General features: G+C 47.5%; 1 protein-coding gene across 1 annotated transcript in view; it reads right to left on the bottom strand.

The window, feature by feature from the left end:
- XNDC1N (XRCC1 N-terminal domain containing 1, N-terminal like) overlaps window positions 1-10,798 on the bottom strand; it is a 38,375-nt gene that overhangs the window by 1,863 nt on the left and 25,714 nt on the right. The window contains exons 18-23 of the mRNA XM_047879132.1: window positions 8,739-8,939; window positions 8,492-8,654; window positions 7,390-7,482; window positions 3,029-3,221; window positions 2,361-2,488; window positions 2,160-2,238 (exon numbers count right to left, since the gene is read on the bottom strand). Of these exons, the coding sequence (XP_047735088.1) occupies window positions 2,160-2,238; window positions 2,361-2,488; window positions 3,029-3,221; window positions 7,390-7,482; window positions 8,492-8,654; window positions 8,739-8,939 (857 nt within the window). The remainder of the gene's footprint in view (window positions 1-2,159; window positions 2,239-2,360; window positions 2,489-3,028; window positions 3,222-7,389; window positions 7,483-8,491; window positions 8,655-8,738; window positions 8,940-10,798) is intronic.

Genomic DNA, 10,798 nt, shown 5'->3' with positions numbered 1-10,798 from the left:
TTAGTCCAGGCTAACTCTGCCTTCCAAATTCTGCACAGGGGGAGACTAGGGGCTGGGGGGAGGCACCCACAGGTACCTGCTCATGCTTATGAGATGGATATCATCATGCCAATTAGAATGATTGGTTTGGGGCCCAGTTATAGGCCTCAGGACAGTATCAGAAGGGCAAGCAGGGCATATGGATGGAGCAGACAGTGGAGAGAGAACAGAGGTGTAGTAGGCAAAGCGCTAGACTGGGATGACTTAGGTTCAAATCCCAGCTCCGTCATTTAGCAACTTTGTGCCTCAGGCAAGCTACTCAATTTCTTCAGGCCTGAGTGTCTCCAAATTTAAGACAGAAATGGTAACAATGTCTACTTCCCAGGTTAGTACTTCACTGGGACATAGAGTAAGGGCTCTCTACATGCTTAGGAAATAATTGTTTTTATCTAGTTTTATCTTTTCTCTAGATATTTTAGAGTTAGCACATGTACTTTTATAATATAACAAAAGCAAAACATTTTTTAAATATTTTCAGGGAAAAGACGGGATTGACCAAGATAGGCAGGCAGAAGCATGAGAGAGAATGATAGGTCCTTTACAGCTACAGAGTTATGTAAAGCATTTTTCTTATTAAATAATCAGTAAAGACTTAGGGAGGCCATTTCCTAAGGATGTGGGATAGGTGGGAAAAGGACATCTGATTGGATCATCAAAGAATAAGTGAGGTGGGGGCAGCTGGGAGAAGGGTGGGATTCCCATGGGGGTGCACTGGAGGACTGGGGTGATCCCAGCTGGCTAGTGTGGGGGGGTGGTCCAGCAGGACACACTGCTTATGCCCATTCAGGACTGGCACATGCCCAGAGAATGGGGTTCAAGCCCAGGCAAAGAGGCAGAGTCTCATCCTAGGGTGGAGGAGTCTTGACACATGGTCTGCAAATACACATCAGGCAGCCTGGACAGGAACAGGAAGTGGCAGGGGGAATAGGGTGATAATTCCAGAATTTGGAGTCAAAAGTCCATTAAGGTAAAGGAGGTGTCTACACAGGAATTCCTGGAGCCAGGAAGTGGTGGGAACAGGGAACCCTGGGTGTTTAATTTCTTGTAAGCATCCTGTTTTCCCCATGCTGAACACATGCAGTTTACTGTGCCTAGAGCTCCCATGTCCACTGTATCTGCCCATCAACCTCCTGTTTACCCTTCAGGATACTGTTCTGCCCTCAAGACTCTGGGAAACTCCCGGATTCCTGGGTCTGGGGCCTGTCCTCTGTGCTTCTTTCTACCATAGGCTGGCTGTGCTGTGCAATTACAGTCCATCTCCTTCCTACTCTAGACCTTGAGGGACCACCATTCTGCATATCTTTATTTCCAGAATAGGTATGCTTTGGTAAGTACTTGTTGAACAAACTATTGACCAATCAGGAAGAGCCTTCTTCACCTGGGGATCTGGCCTGGCGACCCTGGCCTGGAGAGATCCTCAGGTAACAAGTTTTAAAGGGAACAGATAGAACCCCCTACAGACCTGGCAGTAACGCTGGTCTGAATTAGGATATGGTGCCCATGCCTGGGTTAGGGAACAGATAACAAGAGATAAGGGAGCCCCTTGGAGGCTCAGCCTCCTCTCTCAGGCCTCTATCAGCCATTTAATTTCCTAGTTTGTGGGGCATTTGTCCCTTGGTTTCTTAACTTTTTTTTTTTTTTTTTTTAAATGTTCATCTGTGTCTTGGCTCAGTTTAGGGCCAAGAGGTTTGTCTGAAGGCTGGGAGCTTTTTTTTTTTCTTTCTGATGGCAAAAAGATTATGTAAAAATAGTAATAAAAATACAATACTGAAAAGGATTATTGGGGGAGTAGGGGTTTCTTGATCCTTCTGTGGCTCAGCAGAGGCTCCGGTGGCCACTTAAGGCTATAGGATGTGCCTGAGCTGAACAGGGTGTCAGTGGCTTGGGAGCAAGGTGGCATGGATTTCTGTTTAAGCTGGGTGACCCATGGTTGGAAATCTAGAAAATGGCCAGAGTCAGGAAGAAGGAAAGGCAGTCATATGCTAGAGGAGGACCTAGGAGCTGGCCTTCTGGAGAACATGTCCAGAAAGACAGACAAGGGTGTGCAAACAGGTGGTATAGATAATACCATTGAAGGCCTGTTGTGACGAAGACCACGGACAAGCAAATGAGGTACTCACAAAAGTGGGGATTGGCGGGTAGTCTGGCTTCTTGGTTTTAGAGCAGGAACAGCAACAGCAGATGAAGCGGAATATTCTCCTGAGAGATTCAGAGGACCCACAGCAGTTGATCAGGGGACAGGGTGTAGGGAATTGGGCAGGAGCTGGGCTAGGGGTGCTGGGTGCTTGGGGGGTTGGGAGCGAAAGCTCTCAGGTCATTACCTGAGAAGGTAGAAGAGGGCCTTGGGGGAGGGCAGGATGTTGAAGGGCACAGGCAGCGTCAGGCCTTCCCGGAAGTAGGACAGGTAGAGCTTGGAGCGAGCAAACTTCCACTCCACATCGGCGTCGTCCTGAGGCCGGAGGCAGAGGCTGTGCAAGGACTGCTTTGGCCCCTCGCCCTCCTGCCCGCGCAGTCTGCCTCATGCTTCCCCTGGTCTCCATGTCTCTCCTGCAGTGTGCCAAGCGCCGCCTTCTCCCCATTCCCATTTATCACTCACATTTCCCCCACCTGGCTCCCCCCTTCCTTTCTTCCTCACCACTGTCTTTCATCCTCTGACATCCAATTCCTGCCCAGGCTGTTCTCCAGCCACAAACCTGACCCCATCCATCTTCCCTCTCCCGTCCCATGTTCCCATCTACATTTCCACAACACACCCTTCCTCCCCACCATGAAGCGTCTTGTGTCTGGAGAAACGAATAGCATTATTAAAGAGCCTCATTTTGGAGATGAAGAAAATGAGGCCTGGTAAGGAAAACTTGCCCCAAGCCACAAAACAAAACAGGAGGGGAGCCAGAGGAGGAACCCAAGTGTCTGGACTCCTTGCATCCATTTCCTCTCCATCTCTGTGTCCCTTCTTTTCCCTGGCCACAGGTGGCCTCAGTCCACACACCTCAATCTTCTGGAAGGAGTTGGTAATCATGGCAATGAGCATGTTGAGCAGCACAATGACCATGACGATGGTAAAGATGCCGTAGAGGGCCCGGCCCACGAATTCAGGCACCAGAAACTGAGGCATGTCTACAACGCTGTGCTCCTCCATGCCAAACATGGTCCAGAACAGAAACTGGAATGTCTCGTTGAAACTGGTGTGCCGGGCCAAGCAAAGGATAGGATGTGAGGGGTGGGAGAAGAGCCTCAGCACCACCCGGACACACTCCTCCTCACCCTCCGGGACCCAGCCAGACACACTCCTCCTCACCCTCCAGGACCCAGCTAAGGGCGATCTGCTTCTATGAAGCCCTTTGGACCACAATGACCCATACCTACTCTTGTCATTTCTGAGCTCTCACTTTTATTCTTTCAGTAAGCCAATATTTATAGAGCATGTTACTATGAGCCAAATGTACTAAGGATACAGCTATGAGAGAGAGAGTAGGGGCATGAAGACCAGTTAAGAAACTTGTCATGGTCTGGGTGAGACAGGATGGTGATTTGGACCACTCTGATAGCAAAGCCAGTGCCACCTCTTCCGGGAAGCCCTTCCTGAACTCCCTTCTCGACCCCCAGCAGAATGTGCTTGTCTGTTAGTCACTCACAGACCTGATCACATTATCTGTGAATCCATCTTACTCCCTCCATCTCAGTGCCAGTTCAGGTCTAGATTACTGCAACAGCCCCTGCATCTGGTCTCTGGCTTCAGTCTCTTGTTATTCTGTCCTCTACATTGCATCCAAGGTGTCCTTCCTCCCTCCCTCCCTCCCTCCCTCCCTCCCTTCCTCCCTCCTTTCTTTCTTTCTTTCTTTCTTTCTTTCTTTCTTTCTTTCTTTTAGAAAGAGAGAGTGAATGGGGCAGGGAGGGGGAAAGAGAGAGAGAGAGAGGGAGAGAGAGAGAGAGAGAGAGAGAGAGAGAGAGAGAATCTTAAGCAGGCTTCACGTTCAGCATGGAGCCCAATACTGGGCTCAATCTCACAACCCTGGGATCACTACCTGAGTTGGCTCAACCAACTGAGCCACCCAGGCACTCCCCCCTCCCCTGCCCCATCTAGGTGTTCTTTTTAATTGCTGATTTGAGGTTTGTCAAACCTTAAATGCTCCTAATCACTCTCAGTTCATATGCCTACCATGCAACCTACCTGAGATTGTTAGCAGAAATATTTTTTTTTACTTAATAAGGTGTCATCTGTGAACGAACAGCACAGGAGGGCTCAGGCTGCCTGTGCCACTGTGGAGTGACTGATACCACCAAGACCTATGAAGCAAGCTGGAATGAATGGTTGCTGCCTCTGGTGCTACAGTTCACGGTTACAGCTGTCTAAGCTCAGTTCCTTTAAGTTAACATCCTGAAGGTTGGATGTGAACAAAAGTTCTTAGTAAGAGGATTGGTCTCCATTTATACTGGAATAAAGCCTCCATTTATACTGGAACCAATGACAAAGCCTTGACCAATATCCACAGGCCCAAGTGTAGCTCCTTCAGCATCATTGATAAAACCATGTAGTTGCACTCATGAAGAATTTATAACAGAATCATTGCTTGGAAGGCCACCCGGAGCTCCCTGGCATGCTGGAAACAGCCCAAGCTTCTTAGGAGGACATTCGTGGGCTCCATGACCTGGCTTCTCTACCCTCTCCAGCTCTTCTCTCAGAACTCCCTCTACATGCCAACCATGGAAGACATCTTGCTATTCTACAGCCATACCTCCCTGCTTTGGTACATGTTCCCTTTCTGCCCAGGATGCCCTGCACCTTCTCTGAAGTCCATAATCCTTGTAGGTGGAGTCCAGATAATCCCTTCCTGGTGAAGTCTTTCCTGATTACCCAAGCTGGCTGGAATGAATGGTTGCCACCCCTAGTGGTTTCCCCCAGAAGGAGCTTTCCCCTGTGGGTCTCCTCAACAGAAGCCCTCCTTCCTCACAGCACTTATCACCACAAATTGAGCTTATTTGTGCACTGGGTATCTTCTTCATGAGACTGAGCCTGGTTCGGTTCATTTCCTCTATCTGTGCTTCCAGTGCCAGGGATAGGACTTACTGCAAAGGTATCAGTAAATGGGTGTGGGCCCGAAAACAATTATAAAAAGCCCACCACAACTGAATGATGAAGTGAATAAACTTAAAAAGTGGGCAAATGAATGAATGGACAATGAATGAGTGAGTGAATAAACAGACACAAGAATTATTGGCCATGTTTTGGAAGAATTGAGCATCAAAAAGAAATAATGACTATAATGGATTCTTACATTTTAAAAAATCTTTGAATCCCATAGTGATTTTTAAAAAATAAGACAGCACTTCTTTAGAGAAGAATGCCAGCAAATAATATATAGAAAGAGAGGCACCTTGGTGGCTCAGTCAGTTGAGCGTCTGACTTCGGCTCAGGTCATGATCTCACATTCATGGGTTCAAGTCCTGCATCGGGCTCTGTACTGACAGCTCAGAGTCTGGAGCCTGCTTTAGATTCTGTGCTTCTCTCTCCCTCTCTCTCTCTCTCTCTCTCTCTCTCTCTCTCTCTGCCTCTCCCCTGCTCATGCTCTGTCTCTTTCTCTGTCTCTCAAAAATAAGTAAGTAAGTAAATAAATAAATAAATAAAATGTTAAAAAATTAAAAAAATATATATAGAAAGAATGGCAGTAGTAGAAGATCACCATCTTGAAGCCACTATTATAATAACTGATTCATCTATGGATGCTAAAGCCAGTGAAAGGTGGCAAGGGGAACAGGTTAGTCACATGGTCTCAGCATATCTTTATATTACTAAAGAGCATCCTTAGTACCTTTACAGTGAAGAGGTTTGCTAGACCATTGGGCCTCCCAATGGGCTACATTGACATCTTCTGTCTCCTGATGTGATGCAGTGGAAAATACACATCATCAACTACGTTGTGTTCTTGACAAAACTGCTTAACTTTAATCTTATCATGAGGAACTAGTCAGATAAATCCCAACTGTAGAATACTCTACAGTATACTTTGATCTGTACTCTTCAAAAAAGTTCATTTGTTATGAAAGACAAAGAAAAGGTAGAGGGCATGTTGCAGATTAAAGGAGACTAAAGAGAGGGGCCCCTGGGTGGCTCAGTCAGTTGGCATCCGACTTCGGCTTAAGTCATGATCTTGCTGTCTGTGAGTTTGAGCCTCGCGTTGGGCTCTGTGCTGACAGCTCAGAGCCTGGAGCATGCTTTGGATTCTGTGTCTCCTTCTCTCTCTGCCCCTCCCCTGCTCATGCTCTGTCTCTCTCTCTCTCTCTCTCTCTCTCTCTGTCAAAAATAAATAAACATTAAAAAAAATTTTTTTAATAAAGGAGACTAAAGAGATATGATAACAAAATGAAACACATGACCCCAGATTGGCTCTCAGAGTTTTAAAAGGGTAGAAAGACTTTTGGGGGGGGGGGTCAACTGGAGAAACTTGAATAAGAACTATACAGAAAATAATAATTTGGGTTCAATATTAATTAATTAATTAAACAATTTTTAAAGTAAGCTCTACATTCAATATGGGGCTTGAACTCACAACCCCCGGATCAAGAGACACATGCTCTACTGACTGACCTAGCCAGGTGCCCCTTGATATTAAATTTTTTGAGGCTGGGAGTGCCTGGCTGGCTCAGTCAGTAGAGCATGTGACTCTTGATCTTGGAGTCATGAGTTCAAGCCCCACATTGGGCATAGAGCTTACTTAAGAAAAGAAAAAAGAAAAAGCATCCAACTTCATCTCAGGTCATGATCTCATGATTCATGGGTTAGAGCCTGCTTTGGATTCTCTGTCTCCCTCTCTCTCTGCCCCTTGTGCATGCTCTCTCTCTCTCTCTCTCTCTCAAAAATTAAATAAACATTTTAAAAAAAAAGAAAAGGAAGAAGGAATAAATTTTTTTAGTGTGATAATCGTTTTGTGGTTATGCTCTTAGGAAATCTCCTGAAATATTTAGGGATAAAGTGTCATGATGTTCGCAACGTACTTTTAAATGTTTCAAGGAAAATAAAATAAGGAGAGCAATAGATAGAGCAAAGTGTGGTAAAACATTAACAACTGATGAAGCTAGGTGAAGGGTATATGGGCAACCACTGTGCTTTTAACTTTTTCATAGGATTGACATTTTTCAAAATAAAAAGTTTGGGGGAAAAGTGAATGAGTAAATGAGTTAATGAACAAATGAATGAGTAGGAATCAATGAGAGAGTGAATTATTGCTCAAACAAGAGATTAATTATGAATGAAGAGATGAGAAAGGAGAGGGAAGGCAGTGGTGATCACTAAGTTCCAGACCGATCAGCCCTAGACTCCCACCTACCCACCCTGCCTCCACCCCAGCATACTTGCCCAGACGCTCTGTCTCCTGGTAGGGCACGTAGATGTTGTTGAGGCCACAGAGGAAGGCAGTCAGGATGATCATGAGGATGAACATAAACCTGGCAGGGGGTGGGATGGGGAAAGGTCAGAGAAGGTTTCTATGTTGGGAGAAGTCAGGTTCTGGGAAGAGGGATTAGGCGATGGCCTCCAAGACTCAGCATCTCTTGACAAGTATTCAAATTTGGTGATTATTAAGAACAGAGAAAGTAAAGATGGGAAAGGAGAAGTCATTTAAAATGGTGCCAAAGCAGGAGCTCTTCCTTGAGAATAAAGGATACTTAGTTGAAGTGATCCAAGCTGGGGGTGGGCCAGTCTCCCAGGGAGGGACTGAAATGCTAAGAGGTGGTTCAAGGAAGAGTGAGGCAGACAGTCCTACTGGACAGGATTTATCAGCAGCAGTGGTAAAGCTACCTGTGAGAATGGGTCAGCCTGCAACAGGGGCTGGGTGGGGGGCATGCGGGTAGAAGAGTCTCAGGGGTGGGGTGGGAGATTCTCAAGCTGAGCTGAGCTGAAGATGTTCGTAGATGTAACCAGGGCTTCAGGCAGGGGATTCCCTGGGCAGCAGGCACTAACTATGGGCTCTGCTTAGCGGGAGAGTCCAGGTTTGGCTGCTAATTATTAGGTGATAAGCACCAAGAATACCAGATAATGCCACGAGTTCAAAGAGCTGTTGCAGAGTGGGAACGATCCAAAGGGACCCCTGACTCCAGTGCCCTTACCACAAAGATGGGAAAGCTGAGGCCCTGAGAGGGTCATGAGGAGCAACAGAACTGGGGCTGGAACTCCCATCCAAGGGCTAGTCCTGCTCTCAGTGGTTCCTAATCTTTTCAGGGGTCATGGGCCTCTTTGAGAATTAGATGAAAGTTATAGACCCTTGCTGCAGAGAAATGTGCATTTACGTCTACATCCCTAGTTTTGTCTGTAATTTCAGGACCTCAGAGGTCTCTGGAGCCTCTGCAAGGAAGCGAGGTTAAGAACCCCTGTGCCAACTAGAGGTGACGACTTTTACAAGGAGGTCAAGTGGAGTCTATCACAGTGGAGGATGCTCTGAGCAGGTACAGTACTCACCGGATCATGTCGTCAATCATCCTGCCAATAGAAATCTGTAGAGTGCCCAGGGACTCATGGGCCGGCAGGATGTAGGCCAGGCGGGTGAAACTGAGCATGCTGGTGACGGCAAACAACACCTCCGCCAGGAACTGGGGGTCCTCAGTGTGCCACTCACTTCGCTCTGTGCAGGGTGGAATGAGGCTGAGGCTGACATCCAAAGGAGAGAAGGGCCTGGGGGACCCCAACTGAGTTGGGGGGCACTCACCAGCCGTGGTGAAATAGTGGCAGGCAGCCCCGTTGGGGGCATCCCGGCAGTGCACGTGGGCAAGCCCAGCCAGAAGGAGGCGCAGCGCAAAGGCCGCCAGGTACAGGGACAGGATGACCACATCCAAGAAGTTCCACCAGTCCAGGAGGTAACTGCGCAGGCCCTCAATCCACACTTCCTTGCACTCAAACCACAGAAAGCCTGAAGGTAGGAGGCAGGGACAGGACAAGGCAGAACTGTCCTGCTTCCAGGTCAGAGCTAGGTTATGGTGTGGGGGCACCTATCCGTGGGGCGGGGGAGCTAAAACATCACAGGGACGAAGGTGATTAAACATAACCATGCAATCTACGTAACTACAAAGTGATCTGTGAAAATAAAAAAGACTACCAGCTGATGTGGACTCCTCTACCGTGGGGCCTGCACCGATGATCCCAGTTGGCTTATATGCATAAACTAACACCTGGGAGAGGTTGGTACTGGGAGGGAATGGTTTAAATCTGTTTCTCCCTGCCCTCCACTGAATAAATGCTGGACAAATATTTCTAGAATATTGACTTGAAGGGGCTCCAAACTATTTGCCTGCTCTGAGTGCCCATGTCTCAGTGGGGAAAAGTGCCAGACCTAGGGATGGGGGCGTTGGGTCTTGGACCCCATTAGCCATGTAACCCTGCCGCATTGTACCCTTCTGCATTCCCTGGATACACGTGTGTGCTTTTTCTGTCTGCCTAGAATGCCCTTCCACACCCATTTGAAGCCAGGCTCGCCTATATGGCCCAGGTCAAATACTGCCTTGTCTGCAAAACCTTCCCTGAGCAGGTGCAGTGAGTTGCTCCCTGAACTCTGCTCTCACAACTCCATTCAGATCTCTGTGATGCCATCAACCACGGGGCCCTATGGGGTATCTCTTCCTGGGTCTGTCTCCCCTCACCGCCCCTAAACTCTGAACTCCTTAAGGGCAGGGACCATGTCTGATTCATCTCCTTGTCCCCAGTGCCCAGAACAAGGCCGAGTAGTCACTATTAAACTAACATTTATTAAGCTACCACCATATGCCAGCGGGACCCTGGCACAAATATGGTCCCCGGCCTTCCAGGATTCTAGTGAGGGAGATGGGCAAGTAGCCAAGTGGTTACAATTCAGTATGGTGAATGCAAAGATTGAGGAGCAGGGAAACAGGTTGTTTTGGGAGTATTTAGGAAGGGACCCTCACCCTGATTTGGGGGCCAGGGAAAGCTTCTCAAAGAAAGTGACATTTAAGCTGAGATTTGAAGGAAGAAGGGGAGCCAGCCAGGTGATGGCGTCATGTGGGAAGGGGACAGGACTGGAGAAAGAGAATGAGCATAGGCCTGGGACAAGTGGGAACATGGTGTGGTCAGGAACTGAATCAATTCTGACAGCAGCAGACTATCTTGTGAACCTGGGATGGATGTTCAGTCCTATATGTTGTTGCATGGATGGATGGATGGAACCATATTTAATTTATCCGTGCATTATCAGGGCTTCACTCACAGTGAACAACAAGCATTTATTAGGAGTTTGCTGACTAAGCTAGGGCTGAGGGGAGGGCAGCTGAGGAAGGGGGCCTATGGCCCAACCCGCTGAGCTGCCCAGCCAGAGGCTAGATAGAGCTCTGGGGGGTTCTTGTAATTGCCTTTGCTGAATTGTTCAAGAACACTTGATTTCTGCTATAGAAGAAAACCAATGGAATGCATGAAACTTACATGTTGAGCATAGATAAGTTAGTTATTTGGGTGGCATGTTGAACAAATAAAACGAGTGGATCATTTGTGTGTGAATACATAGAAAGGGATTAAGTATTCATAATATACTGAATATACATGAGGCAGCTGAAGCCCTCAGGATTCATCAGCTCTTAAGTCAGCTACCCACTGTTGATACCCTTTCTGGCCCTATGTGTCTTTTGCACAAGAATTGCTTGGAGTGCCTGGGTGGCTCAGTTGGTTAAGCGTTAGACTTCAGTTCAGGTCATGATCTCATGGCTTGTGAGTTCAAGCCCCATGTTGGGTTCTGTGCTGACAGCTCAGAGCCTGGATCCTGCT

This window comes from Prionailurus viverrinus, chromosome D1, assembly GCF_022837055.1.
Source record: "Prionailurus viverrinus isolate Anna chromosome D1, UM_Priviv_1.0, whole genome shotgun sequence".
NCBI lineage: Eukaryota > Metazoa > Chordata > Mammalia > Carnivora > Felidae > Prionailurus > Prionailurus viverrinus.
Note: the sequence above shows the minus strand (reverse complement) of the source record. Positions and strands in the feature narration are given on the sequence as shown.